Source organism: Musca domestica, unplaced genomic scaffold, assembly GCF_030504385.1.
Source record: "Musca domestica strain aabys unplaced genomic scaffold, Musca_domestica.polishedcontigs.V.1.1 18, whole genome shotgun sequence".
NCBI lineage: Eukaryota > Metazoa > Arthropoda > Insecta > Diptera > Muscidae > Musca > Musca domestica.
The window spans coordinates 4,749,570-4,774,997 of NW_026712238.1; the positions used below are offsets into that span (position 1 = coordinate 4,749,570).

General features: G+C 36.2%; 2 protein-coding genes across 2 annotated transcripts; both read left to right on the top strand.

Annotated features, from left to right (window-relative positions):
- Positions 1-512: 512 nt before the first annotated feature.
- On the top strand, positions 513-24,539 carry LOC131801837 (uncharacterized). The gene is made up of 3 exons (XM_059120821.1): positions 513-1,047; positions 17,051-17,592; positions 24,480-24,539. The coding sequence occupies exons 1-3, from the start codon at positions 513-515 to the stop codon at positions 24,537-24,539; spliced, it is 1,137 nt and encodes a 378-aa protein (XP_058976804.1).
- Positions 24,536-25,089, top strand: LOC131801838 (basic proline-rich protein-like). Its single transcript, XM_059120822.1, has 2 exons — positions 24,536-24,934; positions 24,967-25,089. Exons 1-2 carry the CDS (start codon positions 24,536-24,538, stop codon positions 25,087-25,089), a joined length of 522 nt encoding a protein of 173 aa, XP_058976805.1.
- Positions 25,090-25,428: the final 339 nt, after the last annotated feature.

Here is a 25,428-nt window from a genome sequence, read left to right on the forward strand (position 1 = left end):
GTGTTCCGTGACAAAATTTCAAAAGCGAAATCTTCCAAAATGGGTTTGGACAAAAAGGGCTTCTAACGTATTGTAGTGTTGTAGGGTATCCTATGATCGGCCCCGCACGTCCATAGCCTTTGCTCACTTGTATTTTTTTGAAAAGGCACCAAAAATGTCGCTTTGGTGAGTCGCTTGAGGCTTGTCGCGTGTGCTTGAGGCTTCATATACTGTGTGCATTCTGTATAATATTTATTTAATTAAAAATATTTTACGATGCCTCTCCCGTTTCGAACTTGCCATTGAGTTCTCGGCCTAAAAAGTAATGTTTGTTGTTGTCTTTCACAGCTGTATTAACTCAAAATAAAGTTGTCATTTTTTTATGTTGTTAATTTTTTATATTTTGGGATATTGGCAAACGGAATTGAATCTATAGTTAATATAAATATTTGTTTTTTTTTTTCATTCGGCATATAGGCATTACCGAATCGTATAAATATCGTTGAAATCGAAGAGACTTTATCACAACAAATATGAAGTTACTCAAGTACTTGTTGTTTGCGATTCTGTTGGTTTCCCTTATACCGCGGGATATCCTAGCAGTTGATACGTCCCCTGACGATACGCCTCCTGACGGTACGCCACCAGCTGATACTCCCCCTGCTGATACGCCTCCTGCTGATACGCCTCCTGCTGATACGCCTCCTGCTGATACTCCTCCAGCTGATACCCCTCCTGCCGATACTCCTCCTGCCGATACTCCTCCTGCTGATACTCCTCCAGCTGATACCCCTCCTGCCGATACCCCTCCTGCCGATACTCCACCCGCTGATACTCCTCCAGCTGACACTCCACCCGCTGGTACTCCACCCGCTGAAACTACCACAGCAGCTCCCGGTGGTGCAACTACTAAGAAACCCGCTACTACTACAAGGAGGCCCGCTGCCAATAAGAAGCCTGCCAATAAGAGACCGGCTAATAAAAAACCAGCCAATAAAAAACCAGCCAATAAAAGACCAGCCAATAAGAAGCCTGCTAATAAGAAACCTGTTAGAAAACCTAAGCCGGGCAGGAATGTCAATAGGATCAGAAACAGGAATAGGCAAATTGCTAAGTCTAGGAAAGGTCCTATCCAACAAAATAACAGAATGAATGTTGTTATTAGGAACTAAGGAACGTTAGTTCTTAAAAAATATACAGAGTGGTTGTAAGGCATTTCCCAAATCCATCTTACTAAAAATATTGAATAAATATTTGAAATTTGAATAACAGCAACTTAAACTAATTTGCTCATTTCCAATTTATTGGTAGATGTTGCACGTAAATGGTCTTCCTAGATCTAGAACCAATATTTCCCAAAGACCTATAACCTCTCAGAAGTGGCAAAAGATTAACATTTATTATTGGTTTTTGACTGAAACGAATCTATATGAGATACAGACATTTGACTATATTCTTCAACGAAATCAGCGTTAACGAAATAGTCGGAAGTGCGTCTTTCCTGTATTTGTGAATTCTCCAAAAAGTCACTGGAATGGACATTTTCATATTTTGTCTATAAAAGTTGGCAAACTCCTTCACACATTGAATATTTTTGGATGGCTATCCGAAACTGCTTGGCTTTTGCAATGTGCGGTAACCCCCATTCAAATGTGCGTGAGGATCGGGCGATAATTACGACCTGCCGACAATTTTGCAGTTTCAACCCCTAAATATATGGCGATCATCTCCAAAAAGAGTAGGCTTCTATTTCGTAAGGATCGCGCCATAAATGAGATCTGTATATGATATCCTCATATCCTAACTACTTAGTTTTAATAGCTGTAGAAATATTACGAAATGTTTAATTCAAAATGAAAATATACCAAAAATATGACAAAATTGAAAAAATATGAGAAAATTTTAAAAAATCAATATTTTCATCTTTAGAGAAATATTTTTATGCGATTTTTGTAGACGTTTTTTCTTTCCTGCCAAGAGACTATTCTGAATTAATGAGAACTGTCGAAATCAGTTCAGACGTTCTCCACACATAAGAGATCTTTCAAGCATATCTTCTTTGATAGACATATATATCGCACATATTTTGCTATATATCCGATTTGTTTGATAATAACATCAATGTAAAGGTCAGAAGTAACCTTGTGATGGCTTTGTGATTTCGCCAGGATTTAAAATATTCACGGTTTAATGAAAAATTTTGATTTTTTTCAATACAAAAGATATGGTCTATTTTACCCGCTAAATATTATCCGATGACCACCCAAATTAGTAGGCTTCTTCCCCGCCCTAAACTCTATCTACACGCGAAATTTCGCGTCAAAAGCAATAGGGTTCTATTCTGGTCCAAACCCCACCTACATTCTAAATTTCGTGAAGATCGGGCCATAATTGCGACCTGTAGAGTGATTACAAATTAACATGGACAGACGGACGGACATACATAGCTAGATCGACTCAGCTCCGCAAGCTAGGAAGATCCATATATACTTTCCTATGTGGGAAACCAATATTTCGAGGTGTTACATAATTTTTGGTCCAATCAAACTTATAATACCCACAACACATAGTGTTGTAGGGTATAAATATTGGTATGGGCAATGTAACAAGAAAATCGAACATTTATATCCAATTTATGGAAAATCATAAATTCCATATTCATCTCAGGTTTCTGGCAAAGAGAGATACATATAGGTATAGCAAGTTCTAAAGAATCGCTGACTTGTTTTGCAAGTTATGACAGATACATGTATGTAAAATTGTGACCATTTATGAGTGAGGTACAAGAAGAGGTTCTCATATATATATCATCTGTACAACAGACATTGGATTAGCAAAAATGTTTACATGTGTGACATTTGAAGAGAGTTGGACCTATGTGGTGCAGGTAGCAAAATAAATGCTCCGATCTCTATCATCTGTATAACAGATCTTGTGTTGATGGAAATAGTGAGGTGTACCAAGTGTGGAATGGAATCGGATGTTAATTTCACTTTTTATGAGCTTCGTGGATATTCAAAATTTTAAGCCTTTGTGGGGGAGGTACCAGAAGTAGTGGAACGATATATCACATCCTCACAACAGATCTTTTGTTAGTGGAAATAATGAGATATGTGAAATACAAAGAGAACCGGGTGCTTATTTCGGATTTTATAAACGTTTTGGTTATTAAAACTTTGACCCTTTGTGGGGGAGGTACCAGAGGAAATGATCCGATTTCTATCGTTCTTATAACAGGTCCTGTGTTGTTAGAAATATTCAGATATGACAAGTCTAAATTGAATCGGATATTAATTTCGCGTTTTATGAGCTTAATGGATATTCAAAATTTTGACCTTTTGTGGGGGCGGGGTTACCAGATGGAGTGGACCGATATCTTCCATCTTAACACCAGACTTTGGGTTAATAAAAATATTACGATGTGTGAATTTTGAAGATAATCGGAATCTTATATCACTTTTATAAGAGTTGTAATTATTCAAAATTTTTAACCTTTGTATGGGAGGTACTTGATGAAGTGGACCAATATTGTCGATTTTCACACTTGACCCAGCACTGTCGCAAATGTTAGGTTTTGCAAAGTTGGAGCAGAATCGGAATATTGCTCCTCTTTCTGTGCAGAAAAAATATGTTTTTGTTTTTTGAAAATTTAGAGCTTTTTTGGGGGAGGTACTAGAAGTAGTGAACCGATGTATTCCATCTTGGCACCAGACCTTAGGTTACCATTAAATTGTAACAATTAAATTAACATAAATGTTGGGATGTGTGAAACTTGAAGACAATCGGACTCTTACCTCACATTTTATAAGAGTTGTAATTATTCAAATTTTTGACCCTTTGTGCTGGAGGTACTTGATTGAGTGGACCAATATTGTCGATTATCACACCTGACCTAGCACTGTCGCAAATGTTAGGATTTGCAAAGTTGGAGCAACATTGGATTATCGTTTCTCTTTCTGTGCAGAAAATATATTTTTTGAAAATGTCAACCTTTTGTGGGGGAGGTACCAGAAGTAGTGGGCCGATATTGTCCATCTCCGAACTCGGTCTAAGCTTGACAATAATATTACGATGTACCAACTTTGGACCAAATCGGATACTCCTTTCAAGAGCTATCGTGCGCACCTTTTTTGACTTTGTATATATCATGGTGAGAGATATCAAAAATTTGGCCCGTTCGAACCTACTACTTTTTTAATTGTTTTAATTTAAATATATTATTTATAAATATGTATATATTCAGAAATGGATATCGCTTATATGCTAGTACGACTGCTACTCTGCAATATCCATTCTAATGTTTCCATATTTTCTCATAGGAATAAATATAGTTTATCCCTCGACCATTCCGTTCTGGAGTAATGCTATATAAACTAATCACCATATTTCCACCTTTTCAAATACACATGTTAATAGTTATACCCTACAACACTATGTGTTGGGGGTACTATAAGTTTGATTAGGCCAAAAACTATGTAACACCTCGAAATATTGGTTTCCCACATAGGAAAGTATATATGGATCTTCCTATCTTGCCGAGCTGAGTCGATCTAGCTATGTATGTGCATCCGTCCGTCTGTTCGTCCGTCCATGTTAATTTGTAATCACTCTACAGGTCGCACTTATGGTCTGATCTTCACGAAATTTAGAATGGGAGGAGATATAGCCAGAATAGAAACATTTTGAGGATGATCGCATAATATTTTGGGTGTTGAAATGGACCAAAAACTGAAAAAACCCTGATTTTGCAGTTGCTCTACAGGTCGCAATTATAGACTAATCGACGCGGAAGTTAGCATGGGGCTAGAGCTTAGGGCTGGGCAAAAATCCAGCAATTTTGAGGATCATCGGTTAATATTCAGTGGGAGAAATAGACACTAACCTTTGTGTTAAATAAAAGTCAAAGTTTCCATTAAAACGCGAATATTTTTAATACCGGCGAAATCACAAATAGACGAACAGGACAATCCTGACCGTTACATAGATGCAGATAATAAATATATCGGATATATATATAGCGAAATATATACAATGTGTACACACAAAGGCAGGGGATGTTAGCTAGAATGCTTATATCTCAAAAATGCCTAAACCGATTTTGACAAATTTTGTCAATTCAGAATGCCCTCTTATCATAAAAGAATAAAATCTAAAAAAGTCGCATAAAAAGATGCCAATAATGATGTTAATATAGATTTTGTAGTATTTTGTGACATTTCTTTATTTTCTCATATTTCTTATCGCATGCGATTTTTTCAAGTTAACTTATAATATTGAAGTGTACATTTTGTAATATTTTTTCACCCTACAACACAGATTGGGGTTATTATATACATATTGCAACTATCGTCCGATCCTCACAAAAATTTTCACAAGGGTAGGTTTAGGCTCAAAAGCGCTAGGCCGGTTGTTTCCAAAGATGTCCGCAATATATTTAGGGTTTGAAATGGACCAACAACTAAAAATGTTCCTGATTTTGCAGCCGTTAAAAAGGTCACAAATATAAATCAACGGACACGAAATCTCGCATGAAGTTACAGTTTTGGGACAGCGGGTTGAATGTACCACTATTTTGGTATGAAAAACACCACCATATTTGAAATAAACAAAAGGCGAACTTCTGGCTTTTTTATGCTGCTTTTGTTGACGAATATAGCCAAATACCGTAAACAAGCAAGACATATAGCTGAGTCTAAATCTAGAGATACAGAGGGGCCTTTTGCATTTGGAGATGATCGCAAAATATTTAGGGGTTCAAATGATCCTAAAACAGAAAAAAAATTTCCTAATCACACAATTGAAGCCAATCGACACGCCTGAGAATTGAGTTAAGGACAGGGAAGAATTCTAGCCTTTTGGATGATAATTGGATTATATTAATGGATCACAACAACTAACAGCCCGACGGAGTGCGTACATATTAAGCAAATGTCCCTAGTCAAAATGCTGAGGGTAATATTTGGGCAGTGCTCCGTGACATAATTTCAAAAGCGAAAACTTTCATCTTTGGACATAAAGGGGCTTCTAACATATTGAAGTATTGTAGGGTATCACATGGTCGACCCCGCTCGACTATAGCCTTTCCTTACTTGTTTTTTTTTTTATAAAATATATTATTTATAGTGACTTAGTGCTCAAAAATGTTCTGTGACTAATTTTGCGATTTTTTATTTTTTATTTTTTTTTTTTTTTTGATATTTTATTTAAATGACATGCTTGTTGATGTTTGCGGGCTTATATGGATTGTTTGGCTAGACACTTAGCAAACAAATTAATAATTAATTTGTGATCTGATGTTTGATTGAACATTGTTTGAATGTATAAATATTATGATATTATGAGTAAATTCCAGACAAATATTTGATATAACTGGAGGACAATATTTGTCTCCGGAAGTACACTTTGACGCACGTTCCTTAAATATGGGTTTGTACAGGAAGGAAATATGTACTTTGTCTCGACGATAAACGAACATATTTATTTATTTAAAGATTCACATAAAAAGATCTGATTTTAGTAGAAATATTGGAGTGGACCGATATTGTCTATTTTCACATCTAAAAATATTGGGATTTTCAAAGTTTGGACAAAATCGAATGATGCTTTCTCTTTTTATGAGAAGAATTAGTTTCTTTGAAAATTTTGACTTTGGCCAGAAGATGTTGCCCATCTTCGAACTCGATTTAAGTTTTACAATAACAATTCCATGTATCAAGCTTAGACCAAATTGGATGGATGGAGGGGTGTGCGTCCCCCTAGATCGATTCCAAATGTACTAATTTCGTGATGATTTCGTCCAAAGAGACCTAGGGTGTGAAATCTTTTTTTCTATGAGACACATTTTGCTCGTATCAAATGATATATGTATACCCTATCTAGCCATATGGCTGAGGGTATACAAAATGGGTTTTTGGCCGGGAAAATGGAATTTTAAGTTTTATACATTCATAAATACGGACTAACCTTTTAAACATATTTCTTGCTTTTTATGTGAATCTTTAAATAAATAAATACATTCGTTTATCGTCGAGACAAAGTAAATATTGCCTTCCTCTACAAAACCCATATTTAAAGAACGTACGTCAAAGTGTACTTCCGGAGACAAATATTGTCCTCCAATTATATCAAATATTTGTCTGTAATTTACTCATAATATCATAATATTTATACATTCAAACATGTTCATTCAAACATTATATCACAAATTAATTATGAATATGTTTGCCAAGTGTCTAGCTAAACAATTCATATAAGCCCGCAAACATCAGTCATTTAAATAAAAGATAAAAAAAAGTTAGCAAAATTAATCACAGAAAAATTTCGAGCACTAAGTCACCATAAATAATAAATTTTATAAAAAAAAATTAAGCAAAGCCTATAGTTGTGCGTGGCCGACCATGTGATACCCTACAACACTACAATATGTTAGAATCTCCTTTATGTCCAAATACATTTTGAAAGCTTTCACTTTTGAAATTATGTCACGGTGCACTACGCAGATATTACCCTTAGCATTTTTACTAGGGACATGTGCCCAATGTTGTGCTTCATAAAACTCCAAAAGTTCGCCTTTTCTTTATTTCAAATATCGCCTGTAAGTAATGATGGTTTTTTTTCACACAAAAGTTGTGGTCCATTCAACCCGCTATCCCAAAACTCTAACTTCATGACAGATTTTGTGTCCCTTGATTTCTATTTGTGACTTTTTTAACGGCTGCAATATCAGGAACATTTTTAGTTGTTGGTCCATTGCAACGCCTAAATATATATATATATATATATATATATATATATATATATATATATATATATATATATATATATATATATATATAATCAAATTGGAAATATCCCATTCGATAAAATATATGAAAAACAAGTAACCAAAGGCTATAGTCGTGCGGGGCCGACCATGTGATACCCTACCACTACAATATGTGAGAAGCCCCCTTATGTCCAAATCCATTTTGGAAGATTTCGCTTTTGAAATTATGTCACGAAACACTGCCCAGATATTACCCTTAGCATTTGGACTAGGGACATTTGCCCAATATTTACGCACTCCGTCGTGCTGTTAGTCGTTGTGCTTCATTTTACAGCTAAATATAATCTAATGGTCATCCAAAATGCTAGAACTTTTCCCTGTCATTAACTCTCTTCTCAGGCGTGTCGATTGGCTTCAATTGTGTGATCAGGATTTTTTTCTGTGTTTGGGTCATATTTTGCGATCATCTCCAAAAACAAGAGGCCCCTCTGTGTCTCTAAATTTAGACTCATCTATATGATTTGCTTGTCTACGATAATTGACTATATACGTCAACGAAATCAGCATTAAAAATCCAGAAATTCGCCTTTTATGTATTTTGGATATTACCTGTAAGTTATTTTCAATGTTTCGGTAGAATGGAAATGTTGGTATTTCTTCCCACAAAAGTAGTGGTCCATTCTACCCGCTTTCTTAAACTCTAACTTCATGCGAGAGTTCGTGTCCTTTACTTTATATTTTTGACCTTTGTAATGGCTACAAAATCAGGAAATATTTTGTTGTTGGTCCATTTCAACCTCTAAATATATTATGGATATCTTAGAAAATAATAGGTATATCCCTTGTGAGCCTAACCCTTCCCTTGCGAAAATTTTCGTGATGATCGGACGATAATATCAATCTGTTTACAATAATCCCAACCTGTGTTGAAAGGTGGAAAATATAACAAAACATACACTTCTATATTAAAAGCCATATTGAAAAAATTGCATGCGATAAAATATATGAAAAAATAAAAAAATCTCACAAAATACTACAAAATCTCTATTAAAATCATTATTGGCATCTTTTTATGCGATTTGTTTATATTTTGTATTTTATTCTAAGGGTATTTGTATTTTATTCTAAGAGGGTATTCTAAATTGACAAAATTTGTAAAACTCGGTCCAGCCATTCTTGAGATATAAGCATTCTAGCTAACATCCCCTTCCTTCGTATATAAACATTGTGTACATTCTGCTATATATATCCAATATATTTACTATCCGCATCTACGTAACGGTCAGAATTTACCTGTTTGTCTATTTGTGAATTCGCCGGGATTAAAAATATTCTCGGTTTAATGAAATTTTGACTTTTCTTTAACACAAATGTTATGGTATGTTTCACCCTCTAAATATTAGCCGAAGACCATAAAAATTGGAAGGCTTCTGCCCAGTCCTAAGCTCCAGGCACATGCTAACTTTCGCGTCGATTGGTCTATAATTGCGACCTGTAGAGCAAGTGCAAAATCAGGAAATTTTCCAGTTTTTGGTCCATTTCAACCCCTAAATATTATGCGATCATAAATCCAAATTTGAAGCTGCTTTTTCACGGGTAACTGAATGGTCGAGATATAAACTATATCTAGTTCGAAGAGAAAATATAAAAACATTAGAAAGGATATTGCAGAGTAGTAGTCGTACTAGAATATAAGCGATATCCATTTCTGAATATAAATAATATATTTAAATTAAAACAAGGTCGGGCCGAACTTTTAATACCTTCCACCTTAGGGTAATGGAAACACTAGAACCAATTATGACCCACAAATACCAATTTTTAGGCATTTTCGTGGGAAAATGTGGCAAAAAACATCAAAATACCGAATATCGGGATTTACCGTTATATGTGGACCATACCAAAACGTGGACCTACACATGTAAAGCTTCGCCACCGGAGCTAGAACCCATTATGACCAACGAATACCAATTTTTAGACAAATCCATGAAAAATGTGGCAAAAATCATCAAAATACCGAATATGGGCAGGTACAGTTATATGGGGGCTATACCAAAGCGAGGACTTATACATACAATGTTTCGCCGCACGAACTAGGACCCATTATGGCCTACAAATACCAATTTTCAGATAAATCCGTGAAAAAGTGTGGCAAAAATCAGCAAAACACCGAATATCGGGAGCTACCGTTATATGGGGACTATACCGAAACTTGGACCGATATATGTCATTTTCAATACCAACCATTCGAGACACAAAGCAAATTATTCTGTTAAATTATGACGCTCTACGTCAAATAAGGTGGCATGTATCGTGATTTCAACAGACAGAGAGACAGACAGACGGACATCGTTAAATCGGCTTAGAATTTTATGCTGATTATGAATATATATACATTATGGGGTCTACGACGAATATTTAGGGATGTTACAAACGGAATGACAAAGTTAATATAACCTCCCTTCCAAGGTGCAGGGTGAAAAAGTAAGCAAAGGCTATAGTAGTGCGGGACCGACCATGTGATAGCCTACAAAACTGCAATACGTTGTAACCCCCCTTAAGTCCAAATTTATTTAGGAAGATTTTGTCTTTGAAGTAATATAATATACCCCGGCCCAGATGTTACTCTTACCCATTTTTATGCACTCCGTCGTGTTGTTAGGTTTTCAATACAATTTCACACGAAAGTTGTGGTCCATTTTACACCTAAATATAATCCAATGGTCATCCAAAATGCTAGACTTCATCCCTGTCCTTAACTCTCTTTTCATGAAAAAACTGCGTGTCGATTGGTATACAATTGTGACCTGTAAAACGATTTTTTTGTTCATTTCAATCCCTAAATGTACATCTTGGAAAACAATAGGCTTTAATTCTGCCACTAACCCTAGGCCACGCAAAATTTCGTGAGGATCGGAAGAAATTCCGACCTGTATATAATACCCTCAACACATAGTTTTGCGTAGTGTAGAAAAAATTTAGAAAATGTACAATTCGAAATTGTAAGTCAAATTGAAAAAATCGCATGCGATAAATTAAAAAAAAAATAAATAAAAATAAATATTGTCATATTTTTAGGCGTTTTCTTAGATTTTATTCTTCTCTTTCAAGAAACCATTCCAAATTGATGATAATTATGAAAATCAGTCCAGCGGTTCTTGACTTATAGGCAGAATAACTAAAATATATTTCTTTGACACATATAGTGTACCTATTTTGCTATACATCCCATATCTTGACTATCAGCATCAAAGTAATGGTCAGAAGTAATCCTTTAATGTATTTTGCCAGGATTAAAAATATTTGCGGTTTAGTGGAAATTTTCATATTTTTTGAGTTTAAAGTTATACTTTTTTATCCGCTAAACATTGTTCGATGAACAAATTGGTAGGTTTCTACCCAGCCCTAAACTCTAAGCCCCTGCAAAATTCCACGTCGAACGGTTTATAATTGTGGCCTGTAGAGCAACAGCAAAATCAGAAAATTTGTCTATTTTGGTCAATTTTAACCCTTAAATATTTTGTGATCATCTCCAAAAACAACATTCTGACCGTAACCCCACCTTCATTTTCTATATCGTGAGGATTAGACCATAACTGTGACCTTTAGCGTGATTACAAATTAACATGGTCAGATGGACGGACGTACATAGCTGGATCGACTCAGCTCGGCGGGATAGGAAAATCCGTATGTAATTTCCTATGTCGGGGATCAATACTACTTTGGCCTCCACTACTTAGTGTTGTATAGGGGGTCAAAGGAACCCTCTACAGTTTGAGATACATTTCTCAATATTTAGAATAGAACTATGAAATTTGAAATAAGTCTTTGAATTACATCTAGAATCATTGGTTCAGTAAATTGGTCATACCGGTTCACTTTTGGATTTGTCCCCTTGTAAGGATACATTCAATTGCAAGTGTATTATGTTTGTCATTCCGTTTGTAGCACCTCGAAATATCTAAAATCCCCACAAAGTATATATATTCTTGATCAGAATAAAATTCTATGTCGATTAAGCGATGTCCGTCCGTCTGTCCGTCTATCCGTCTGTGGAAATCACTCTAGCTTCCGAACGAATTGAAGTAGATTGATAAAATCTTATTCAAATGTATACAATGTCTGCAGGACTTTTGGTATTGAAAACGGTCAACGTTTTGGTATAGCCCCCATATAACGGTACCTCCCGATATTCGATATTTTATTGATTTTTGCGACTATATTCATCGGAATTGTTTCAAATTTAGTATTTGAGGTTCGTATTGTATAATACATCCTACGACAGAAAATTGTCTGTGCAGATTTATGTCTTTGTATAGCCCCCATATAAGAGTATCTCCCGATATTCGGTATTTTGATTATTTAAGAGATATTATTCACCGGAATTGTTTCGAATTTGGTATTTGAAGTTCGTAATGAATACTACAGCTTATGACAGAAAATTGTCTGTACAGGTCTACGTCTTCGTATAGCCCCCATATAATGGTACCTCCCGATATTCGGTATTTCGATTTCTTTAGCGACATTATTCACCGGAATTGTTTCAAATTTGGTATTTGAAGTTCGTAATGAATACTACAGCCTAAAGCAGAAAATTATCTGTTCTGGCCCACGCCTTTGTATGGTCCCCATATAACGGATCTTCCGATATTCGGTATTTTCATGATTTTAGCGATATTGTTTCAAATTTGGTGATTTTGATGATTTTTGCGACAATATTCATCGGAATTGTTTCAAATTTGGTATTTGAAAACTGAAATGAATACTACAGCCTATGACAGAAAATAGTCTGTGCAGGTCCACGTCTTCGTATAGCCCCCATATAACGGTGCCCCCCGATATTCGGTATTTTGATGATTTTAGCCATATTATTCACCGGAATTGTTTCAAATTTGGTATTTGAAGGTCGTAATGCATACTACAGCCTATGACAGGAAATTGTCTGTACAGGTCCACGTCTTCGTATAGCCCCCATATAACGGTACCTCGGTATTTTGATGATTTTAGCTACATTATTTACGGAGTTCTTTTTTTTCTAAGTATCGCATTTGAATATTGTAATGGCTTAAGACAAAAGTTACCTATGCAGGTCCATGTCGTCGTATAGACCCTAAGGTAACAGCTACATTCGGTATTTTTAAGATTTTGACAGAATTTTTAAGGGATTTTATTTTTATTTATTTATTTTATTATTATTATTATTTATTTATTTATTATTTTTTTTTTTTTGAAGTTTGCCAAATTCGTTCCAAATGGTGGCGGATATTCAAAGTTCGGCCCGGCCGAACATACAGCGTTTTTACTTGTTTTTTTACATTTTATGCACTCCGTCAAAAGACTTATCATTTGTATACCTTTCACCATACTACAGAAAGTATATTAATCTTGTCATTCCGAAATACTCATTTCAGGCCCAACAAAGTGTTTATATTCTGGATCAGCGTAAGTCGATTTAGCGATGTCCTACTGTTTGTTGTAATCTCTATCCTTTGAACGAATTAAGATGGAAGGCTTAACGTTTACACACATACCAGAAGGCATGTTAAGTTCGTAAATGGGTCATGTCGGTCGAAGTATTCGTATAATATGATAGTAATAATATGATTATTTTGGTGATTTCAGTGACTTTATTCACCGAAATTGTTTTAAATTTCGTATTTGAAGATAGTAAAGGGTACCACATCATACGACAAAAACCGGGTCTCGTCTTCACATAGCCCCCATATAACGGCTTTCGTTTAAGCGGTATTTCTCGCTGAAATTATTTGAAAGTTTTTCAGGTTCCTTCCAAATGGTGGAGGATATTAAAAGTTCAGCCGGGTGAACTTAGGTGATTTTTTGTTGTTCCTTTTATAACCTTCCTTAGATATTCTGCGATTGTAACAATGAAAGGTGTCTTCAGCTTGATAGATATGTGGCAAGTAAGTTCGACACAAAATGTTTTGCAAGTCGAACGCTTAAAACATTCTCCATTACTTGTTTACTTTTGGTATAAATTTGTATTTGCAAACCATAGTATATACGTCAACAACATGATTAGGTGCACAAAAAAAATAAATAGTACAACGGAATATTCCACAGAAATTCAAAAATATTCCACAGAAATTCAAAAAAAGCAAAAAAAAAGTGTGTGGAGGCAAAAATGTGAAATAAAAACTTCTATATAGAAAACAAATGACAAATGAAACAACTTTTAAAGAATAGAAAAATGTTCCCCTCGTAAATTTTCATAGAACAAGACTACAGTGTCTGCATTTTGTCTGTAGACTCAACAATTAATGTTACTGAACTTTTCGAAATTCGGAAATTATTGACAATCCGAAGCACACACATTTTTAAGAACCGACTGGTTAATACCCCGGATGCTATGAAAATCCAAGAGCTTGAGCTAAACTAATATAAATAAATGGGGAACGGTTAAATGAATTCTGTACGAAAATGTGGAACTAAATTCATACTTTTTTGTATAAATACTACGAAAAAAAACAGTGAAGAAAGTCCTAAAGTTGGGCGGGGCCGACTATATGACACCCTACACCACTTTGCTAATTTAGTACAACTCCACATAACAATTAAATGTTTTTATGGGAGAATTCAATCATACACGCTATGATTATAATTATAATTTAAAGTTCAAGAGACTAAATATGCCGAAGCATTTGTATCTTTTAAATTCGGACTTGTATTCCCCACTTGGTGCACAATAAATTTGAAATATATGGGAGCTATATCCAAATCGGAACCGATCTCGATAAAATTTGGCAAAGATATTTTTGAGCTGTATTTGATATATTTCTCTGAATATCATTGTTACGGAGTGCATATTACGGCTGTGAGTAATAAAATACAACAAATCGGTTGAAGAATATATATGGGAGCTATAGCTATATATGAACCGATCTTCACCAAATTTGGCATACTAGCTTCTAGACTCAATTCGGTTGCATGTGCCAAATTCCATCCTATTTGGGCAAATATTAGACGTTTGGTGTAAATGTAAATCGGATAAATATATATATTGGAGCTATATCCAAATCGGAACCGATCTCGATAAAATTTGGCAAATATATTTCTGAGCTGTATTTGATGTATTTCCCCAAATATTGTTGTTACGGAGTGCATATTACGGCTGCGGAGGACAAATATAACAAATCGGATGAACAATATATATGGGAGCTATAGCTATATCTGAACCGATCAAATTTGGCATACTTATTTTCAGGCCTAATTTGGTTGTATGTGCAAAATTTCATACTATTCGGGCTGATATTACACGTTTGGTGCACAATAAATGGCAAATCGGACGAAGATATATATGGGAGCTGTACCTAAATTTTTACCGATTATCTCCAATTTCAATAGGGTTCGTCCTTGGACCAAACAAATGTTGTTTGGAAAATTTCTTCTCAATCGGATAATAAATGCGACCTGTATTTTGTTCACAAGAATACATGGACGCAGCCAATGAAACCATCACACGCTGCCCGAATATTGCTTTGCGGTACTTTGACCCGACACTGTGATCGACATTTTGGTATTTTTTAGTGCCAACCTTTAATTCCAAAATTCTCCAGACACAATAGTGCAACGGATTAGTATCCGGAGATTTTGGTGGCCATTGGTGGAAACGAAGCGAGGAACCTCATTTTGTAATCATTCTTGGGTGGCGTGTTCTGACTGCTATGGTGCTTATTACTGTTGGAATGTCCAAGGCTTTAATACACCCTCCAGAATATTTTCGCGTTCAAATTCGGCAATTATTCTGATGCCACGATAGATTAATACGAGCGGAGAGCGACCATCGGCTGTTATGGCGGCCATGGCCGGCGCTTGAGTTTTGGTGGCCAACCGAAGGTGCACATTTTCAGCTGACCTCTTTGACAAGTAAACACGATTGTTTACAAACTGCAGCACAACGAATATTTCTCATCGGAAAAACCCAAATTCGGCAGTTCACCACATTCGGCCAAGCGAAGCAACTCTGTAGCTTATTTGAGTCTATTTTCTTTCTGTTGGGCTCGGGATTTACCCCGAGCTCATTGTTCAATATTTGCCGAATCGAATACTGCGATATGTTCAGCTCACGAGCCATTTTTCAGCCACTGCGACGCGGGTTTCGATAAAGTCACTTTTTTTACTTTTCCAACCATTTCGGCTGATATTGCTGTTTTCTTCCGTCCACTTCCTTGACATCGGGTTACGCTCCAGTATCACGGTAACGAGCGATGGTACGAGACACAAAAGATTTATTCACATTTATATGCTGGAATGCTCTAATGATAGCCGCTTGTGGTTTTCCATTAAAATATAAAGAAATCACGCTAGAATTCCATTGCGAATAACTTTTCTTTTTCAATTGTCCTCTAAAATAAGTTTTTATATTATTTTCATGCATCAATTCGTTAAAAAGCCAAGGAAAATATTTTTAAGTTACGTTGGCAAAATTTTTTCGAGATGTATGTGAAACAGAGTTGTGTAGCCCCATATAACGCAGATGTAAATGTGTTCTATAACCCATGACAAAAAATTGCGTATGCAGGTCCTCGTCTTCGTATAGCCCCCATATAACGGGTTTTGACGAAATTTTCTTAACGTTTTGCAAGTTTCTTCCAGGAAGGAACTTTTTATAGTTCGGCCCGGTCAAAGTTGGCACTTGCTTTATTACTTGTTATCAAGTCACTACATTCCGTAAGATGCAAAATGTAACATTTCAAAACAAAATGGGGAAAAGGTGAGAACTTGTTCCCTCTACTTAGATTACTTTGATGTAATGTAAACCTTCAAATAACACTGATACTCCTAAGGGGTTGTTATGTACATGGAAATATTTTTTTGTGGAGAAAAGTTACTTGAGCTCCTTTATTTATTGAATCACATTTTTTAGACCATCATCTTGAGCCATGTAACACAGTGGCAGTAAAATCTAAGCAAGACCAGAACCGAAAACCGCATAAAGAATAAATAAATATATTTTATGATAGCTTTCCCGTTTTGAAGTTACCTTTGCATTTTTCGGCCTAAAAAGTAGTGTTTGTTGTTATTCACAGCTGTATAAGTCCAAAGTAAAGTGTTCTTTTTTTTGTCTTCTTAATTTGTTTATAATTTGGGTTATGGCAAACTATAGCTGAGCCTATAGTTAATATAAATATTTGTTATTTTTCATTCGAAACATTTGACATATAGGCATTACCGAATCGTATAAATATCGTTGAAATCAAAGAGACTGTATCACAACAAACATGAAGTTACTCAAGTACTTGTTTTTTGCGATTCTGTTGGTTTCTTTTATACCGCGGGATATCCTAGCAGCTGATACGCCTCCTGGCGATACACCTCCTGATGATACACCTCCTGGTGATACACCTCCTGGTGATACACCTCCTGGCGATACACCTCCTGGCGATACACCTCCTGGCGATACACCTCCTGGCGATACACCTCCTGGTGATACACCTCCTGGCGATACACCTCCTGGCGATACACCGCCTGCTGATACGCCTCCTGCTGGTACTCCTCCAGCTGATACCCCTCCTGCTGATACTCCTCCTGCCGATACTCCTCCAGCTGACACTCCCCCCGCTGGCACTCCACCCGCTGGCACTCCACCCGCTGGCACTCCCCCCGCTGAAACTACCACAGCAGCTCCCGGTGGTGCAACTACTAAGAAACCCGCTACTACTACAAGGAGGCCCGCTACTACTACAAGGAGGCCCGCTACTACTACAAGGAGGCCCGCTGCCAATAAGAAGCCTGCCAATAAGAGACCGGCTAATAAAAAACCAGCCAATAAGAAGCCTGCTAATAAGAAACCTGTTAGAAAACCTAAGAGGGCCAGGAATGCCAACAGGGTCAGAAACAGGAATAGGCAAGTTGCTATATCTAAGAAAGGTCCTGTCCAACAAAATAATAGAATGAATGTTGTTATAAGGAACTAACAAGAAAATCGAATTTTTAAAAATGGTAGTAGTTGGTGGTGATTTGTAAGACATCGACTAAATCCGAGTTGCTAAAAAAATATTGAATACACATTTGAATATATCAAAAATGTATATGGTGTTATTTAAAATAACTAGAAAACAATAGCTTGCAGTTGGGACAAATGTTTTAATTTGAAGGAGCACAATCTCAAAAATTGATACCAAGTTCATCTTTTGTCTCCTAGGGAACCAAGACGCCTAATTATTGAAAAATCTGGGTAATGCAATCAAATATTTTCTATTCTCTACAACTTGGAATATTCCAAATGAATGTGATGACATTTGGTCAATAGAACGAATTCCTAGAAAGGACTTCTATGACATAATTTCAAAGATAAAAAATGTTCCAAAATGAAAATAGCCATTAGGGGGTTTCCAACATATTGTAGTGTTGTAGGGTATCTCATAGTCGGCTATAGCCTTTGCTTACTTACTAACAATTGATTATCCAATCCGATTTGGCTTACACTTTGTGAATACTAATATGCAATATGGACAATATCGGTCCATTCCATTAAGTACTTCCCCCACAAATGGACAAAATTTTTAGTAAATATAACTCTTTTAAAATGTTTTATAAGACCCCGATTGTCTTCCAATTACACACATCACAATATTTTTTATAACCCAAGGTCTGGTGTGAAATATTGCATATCCATAAAACTCATAAAAAAAATCTGATTCCATTCAGACTTGGTACATCTCAATATTTCCATAAACACAAGATCTGTTATAAAGATAGTAGAGATCGGAACATTCCTACTAGTACATCTCACACAAAGGGTTTTGAATAACAAAAACTATTATAAAATACGAAATAAGCATCCGGTTCTCCTGATATTTCATACATACCATTATTACTACTAACAAAATATTTGTTATGAAAAAGATAGAGATCGGAACATTTCTTCTGTTACCTCCCACACAAAGGGTCAAAATGTTAAATGAAAAAAAAAAAAACATTATAAAACCCGAAATAAGCATCCGGTTCTCTTAATATTTCACACATCCCATTATTTCTACTAACAAAAGATCTGTTATGAAGATGGTAGAGATCGGACCGTTCCTTGTGCTACCTCCCCCATAAAGGTCAAAATTTGGAATATCCATAAAGTTCATAAATCGCAAAATTACATCCGATTTCATTCAGCCTTGGTATATCTCAATATGTCCATCAACACAAGATCTGTTATACGCTTCAAGGTTTTGAAAAACAAAACATCTTCACAACAGATCGTGTGTTAGTAAACATTTTTGTATGAGCGAAATTTTAAGAGAGTTTGATGCTTGTTTCCCTTTCTTTTTATACCCTGCGCCATAGTATGGAGGGTATATTAAGTTTGTCATTCCGTTTGTAACACCTCGAAATGTACATTTTAGACCCCACAAAGCATGTATATTCTTGATCAGCATAAAATTCTATGTCGATTTAGCGATGTCCGTCCGTATGTCCGTCTGTTTTAATCACACTACAGTCTAAACGAATTAAGATAGGAAGCTACCATTTTGCACAGATCCGTCTTTTGTCTGCAGGCAGGTCAAGTTCGAAGATGGGCTATATCGGTCCACGATATCGTATAGCCCCCACATAACGGTACCCCCGATATTCGGTATTTTGATGATTTTTCCCACATTTTTCAACGGAATTATCTGAAAATCCACACAAGGTGTACCTTGTGGATACTTTATACCTCGGAGGAGAATAATCTGCATAGGTCCACCATATCGTATAGCACCCATATAACGGTATCCCCCAATATTCGTTATTTTGATGATTTTACCCACAAATTTTCAACGGAATTGTCTAAAAATCCACACAAGGAGAACCTTGTGGGTACTTTATGTCTCAGAAGAGAATTATCTATATAGGAGAGTATATTAACTTCGTCATTCCGAAATACTCATTTCAGACCCAACAAAGTGTTTATATTCTTGATCAGCGTATGTCGATTTAGCGATGTCCTTCTGTCAGTTGTAATTACTATATCCTTTGAACGAATTAAGATAGAAGCCTAAACGTTTACAAATATACCTGAAGCCATGTTAAGTTCGTAAATGGGTCATGTCGGTCGAAGTATTCGTATAGTAGTAATAATATGATTATTTTGATGATTTTAGTGACTTCATTCACCGAAATTGTTTCAAATTTCGTATTTAAAGTACGTAATGCGTACTACAGCATATGACAAAAAACTGCATTTGCAGGTCTCGTCTTCGCATAGCCCCCATATAACGGTTTTCGTTTAAACGGTATTTCTCGCCGAAATTATTTTAAAGTTTTTCAGGTTCCCTCCAAATGGTGGAGGGTATTACAAGTTCGGCCGGGTGAACTTAGGTGAATTTTTTTGTTCCTTTTATACCATTCCTTAGGTATTCTGCGATTGTAACAATGAAAGGTGTCTTCAGCTTGATAGATATGTGGCAAGTAAATTCGAAACAAAATGTTTTGCAAGTCGAAAGTTTCTCTATTACTTGTTTACTTTGGTATAAATTTGTATTTGCAAACCATAGTATATACGTCAACAAAATGATTAGGTGCACAAAAAAAATAAATAGTACAACGGAATATTCCACCGAAATTCAAAAATAAAAAAGCAAAAAAAATGTGTGGAAGCAAAAATGTGAAATAAAAATGTCAATAGAGAAAACAAATGTGAAATGAAACAACTTTTAAAGAATAGAAAAATTTTCCTCTCTAATTTTCATAGAACAAGACCACAGTTTCTACATTTTGTCTGTCAAGAAATAATGTTACTGAACTTTTCGAAATTCGGAAATTATTGACAATCCGAAGCACACACATTTTTAAGAACCGACTGGTTAATACCCCGTAAACTATGAAAATCCAAGAGTTTGAGCTAAACTAATATAAACAAGTAAAAAAGCTGTAAGTTCGGCCGGGCCGAACTTTTAATACCCTCCACCATTTGGTACAAATTTGGCAATTTCCAAAAAAAAACCGTTAAAAATTCTGTTAAAATCTTAAAAATACCGAATGCTTATACAAAATTTTGCAAATTTTGTCATAAATTATTACAATATTTAAATGCGAAACTTGAAGAAAAATCTGTTTATAATGTAGCTAAAATCGTCACAATACCGAAACTAAATTGATACTTTTTTGTAAAAACACTTTTAGCATACTACGAATTAAGAAAGACCGTGTGATACCCTACAACACTACAATATGTTAGAAGCCACCTTATTTCCAAATCCATTTTGGAAGTTTTCGCTTTTGAAATTATGTCACGGTGCACTGCCCAGATATTACCCTTAGCATTTTGACCAGGGACATTTGCCCAATATTTACGCACTCCGTCGTGCTGTTAGTTGTTGTGTGTCCATTTTACGGATAAATATAATCCAATAGTTATCCAAAATGATAAGATTCCTCCCTCTCCTTAACTCTCTTCTCAGGGGTGTCGATTGGCTTCAATTGTGTGATCAGGAAAATTTTTTTACACGCTGTCCTAAACTCTAACTTCATGTGAGAGTTCGTGTCTGGTTTCTAATTGTGACCCTTAAAACGACTGAAAAATCAGGAACATTTTTAGTTGTTGGTCCATTTCAATCCCTAACTATATTGCAGACATCTTTGAAAACTAAACTGTCACAAAATACTGCAAAATCTATATTAACATCATTATTGGCATATTTTTATACGATTTTTTTTTAGATTTTATTCTTTTATGCCAAGAGGGCATTCTGAATTGCCAAAATTTGTCAAAATCGGTTCAGCCATTCTTGAGATATAAGCAATCTAGCTAACATCCCCTTCCTTTTCTGTATACTTTTCGCTATAAAATATTCTCGGTTTAATGGGAAATGTAACTTTTATTTAACACAAATGTTATGGTCTATTTCACCCACTAAATATTACCTGATGACCATAAAAATTGGAAAGGCTTCTGCCCAGCCCTAAGCACCAGCCCATGCTAACTTCGATTGGTTTATAATTGTGAACTGTAGAGCAACTGCAAAATCATGAAAATTTTCAGTTTTTGGTCCATTTCAACCCCTAAATATTATGCGATCATCAATAGGCTTCTATTCTGGCCCTAACCCCACCTACATTTCGTGAAGATCGAGCAATAATTAGACTGTAGAGTGATTACAAATTAATATGGACAGACGGACGGACGGACATACATAACTAGATCGACTCAGGTCGGCGAGATAGGAAGATCCATATACACTTTCCTATGTGCGAAACCAATATTTCGAGGTGTTACATAATTTTTGGCCCAATCAAACTTATAATACCCCCAACACATAGTGTTGTATGTATAAAATGGCAGCTTTTTATACCTCCACCATTTTCAAAAAAAAACTTGTAAAATGGAAAAATTATAATAAATACCGAATATTGGCAGGTACCATTATATAGGGACTATGCTAATACGTAGATCTGTACAGATAATTTTCTTTTTCGAACTTCATATACCAAATTTCAAACAATTCCGGAGAAAAGTTAAACACAAATCATCAAAATACCGAATATATGAAGGTACAGTTATATCGGATCTGTACCAAAATGTTGGCATTTATGGACAATTCTCTTCAAAGATGTTTCTTATTTACTGAGAACTCTGAGAAGTTCGGTTTAAAATTGTGACAAAAACAAAAAAACCTGACCATTTTGTAGCAACAAAGAAAAACTTAAAAACTTAAATACCAAAGGTCCTGCAGACGAGCAAAATTTTTATCAACTTACTTAATTTCGTTCGGAAGCTAATGTGATTTTCAAAGTCAGACGGACGGACGGCCAACGACGGCTGATCAAGAATATGTATTCTTTCTGTGCTCTAAAGTGTACATTTCGAGGTGTTACAAACATAATATACCCTCCATATTTTGGTGGAGGGTATAAAAATACCAAAAATTGGCGAAATACGATGAAAGATGGAAAACCAGGATTTCTATTTTCAAATTTTAGTAGTTTAAGTAAAAGCTACCACTCAAATGCTCAAAAAATCGTATGACTTCAATAGTCCAGCGGATTGGTATCCCGACGTTTTGGTGGCCATTGTGCGCAGGAAATGAAGCGATGAACCTCATTTTGTATCCATTCTTGGGTGGCGCGTGCTGAGTGCGATGGTGCTTAGTCCTGTTGGAATGTCCAAGATCTGCGGCCAAAATGTTTGTGTGCCCAAGGCTTTAATATACCATCCAGAATATTTTCGCGATAATATTCGGCATTTATTCTGATGCAACGGTCGATTAATACGAGCGGAGAGCGACCATCGCCTGTTATGGCGGCCCACACCATCACCATGACCGGCGCTTTTCTGCTGACCTCTTTGGCAAGTAAACACGATCGACCAAGCGAAGCAACTCTTTAGCTCTTTTGAGTCTACTTTCTTTCTGTTGCGGTGTAAGTATTTGCACTTTTTGGAATCTCAATGGTTTTACCCCAAACTCATTTTTCAACATTTGCCGAATGGAATATTGCGAAATGTTCAGCTCACGAGCCATTTTTCGGCCACTGCGACGCGGATTTCGATCAAGTCGCTTCTTTACTTTTCGAACCATTTCTGTTGATGTTGCTGTTTTCTTCCGTCCACTTCCTTGACGTCGGCTATGAGATACAAAAGATTTATTCACATTTAAATGCTGGATTGCTCTGACGATAGCCACTTGTGGTTTTCCAGCCAATTATAAAGAAATCACACTATCACGCATGAATTCAATCGTGAATAATTTTTTTTCTGGAAAATTCTCACCAAAATGCTTTTGTACGCTTGTAAACAATATAATGAGCTGTCACTGAACTGGAATTTAACAGCTGTCGGACGAGTGGCTTGGTAATGACAACAGCCTGAAGTTGGTTGCAGTTCGTTCATCTCAACCTGTATTGTAGTGTTGTAGGGTATTACATGGTCGGCCCCGCAGGACTATAGCCTTTGCATGCTGGTTTTCTTTTTCAATTGTCCTCTAAAATAAGTTTTTATATTATTTTCATGCATCAATTCGTTAAAAAGCCAAGGAAAATATTTTTAAGTTACGTTGGCAAAATTTTTTCGAGATGTATGTGAAACAGAGTTGTGTAGCCCCATATAACGAAGATGTAAATGTGTTCTATAACCCATGACAAAAAATTGCGTATGCAGGTCCTCGTCTTCGTATAGCCCCCATATAACGGGTTTTGACGAAATTTTCTTAACATTTTGCAAGTTTCTTAGAAATTGTGAAGGAACTTTTGATAGTTCGGCCCGGTCAAACTTGGCACTTGTTTTATTACTTGTTATCAAGTCACTACATACCAAAGATGCAAAATGTAACATTTCAAAACAAAATGGGGAAAAGGTGAGAACTTGTTCCCTCTACTTAGATTACTTTGATGTAATGTAAACCTTCAAATAACACTGATACTCCTAAGGGGTTGTTATGTACATGGAAATATTTTTTTGTGGAGAAAAGTTACTTGAGCTCCTTTATTTATTGAATCACATTTTTTAGACCATCATCTTGAGCCATGTAACACAGTGGCAGTAAAATCTAAGCAAGACCAGAACCGAAAACCGCATAAAGAATAAATAAATATATTTTATGATAGCTTTCCCGTTTTGAAGTTACCTTTGCATTTTTCGGCCTAAAAAGTAGTGTTTGTTGTTATTCTCAGCTGTATAAGTCCAAAGTAAAGTGTTCTTTTTTTTGTCTTCTTAATTTGTTTATAATTTGGGTTATGGCAAACTATAGCTGAGCCTATAGTTAATATAAATATTTGTTATTTTTCATTCGAAACATTTGACATATAGGCATTACCGAATCGTATAAATATCGTTGAAATCAAAGAGACTGTATCACAACAAACATGAAGTTACTCAAGTACTTGTTTTTTGCGATTCTGTTGGTTTCTTTTATACCGCGGGATATCCTAGCAGCTGATACGCCTCCTGGCGATACACTTCCTGATGATACACCTCCTGGTGATACACCTCCTGGCGATACACCTCCTGGCGATACACCTCCTGGCGATACACCTCCTGGCGATACACCTCCTGGCGATACACCTCCTGGTGATACACCTCCTGGCGATACACCTCCTGCTGATACGCCTCCTGCTGGTACTCCTCCAGCTGATACCCCTCCTGCTGATACTCCTCCTGCCGATACTCCTCCAGCTGACACTCCCCCCGCTGGCACTCCACCCGCTGGCACTCCACCCGCTGGCACTCCCCCCGCTGAAACTACCACAGCAGCTCCCGGTGGTGCAACTACTAAGAAACCCGCTACTACTACAAGGAGGCCCGCTACTACTACAAGGAGGCCCGCTACTACTACAAGGAGGCCCGCTACTACTACAAGGAGGCCCGCTACTACTACAAGGAGGCCCGCTACTACTACAAGGAGGCCCGCTGCCAATAAGAGACCGGCTAATAAAAAACCAGCCAATAAAAAACCAGCCAATAAAAGACCAGCCAATAAGAAGCCTGCTAATAAGAAACCTGTTAGAAAACCTAAGAGGGCCAGGAATGCCAACAGGGTCAGAAACAGGAATAGGCAAGTTGCTAAGTCTAGGAAAGGTCCTGTCCAACAAAATAATAGAATGAATGTTGTTATAAGGAACTAACAAGAAAATCGAATTTTTAAAAATGGTAGTAGTTGGTGGTGATTTGTAAGACATCGACTAAATCCGAGTTGCTAAAAAAATATTGAATACACATTTGAATATATCAAAAATGTATATGGTGTTATTTAAAATAA

What these genes read in the sequence shown, in the direction of transcription:
- LOC131801837 (XM_059120821.1), top strand. Translation starts at nt 513, where the DNA reads ATGAAGTTACTCAAGTACTTGTTGTTTGCGATTCTGTTGGTTTCCCTT. An exon ending in TGTTAGAAAACCTAAGCCGG is followed by an intron (nt 1,048 to 17,050) that starts GCAGGAATGTCA and finishes GGGATATCCTAG; the next exon opens with CAGCTGATACGCCTCCTGGC. An exon ending in GGGCCAGGAATGCCAACAGG is followed by an intron (nt 17,593 to 24,479) that starts GTCAGAAACAGG and finishes TTTGACATATAG; the next exon opens with GCATTACCGAATCGTATAAA.
- LOC131801838 (XM_059120822.1), top strand. Translation starts at nt 24,536, where the DNA reads ATGAAGTTACTCAAGTACTTGTTTTTTGCGATTCTGTTGGTTTCTTTT. An exon ending in CCACAGCAGCTCCCGGTGGT is followed by an intron (nt 24,935 to 24,966) that starts GCAACTACTAAG and finishes TACTACTACAAG; the next exon opens with GAGGCCCGCTACTACTACAA.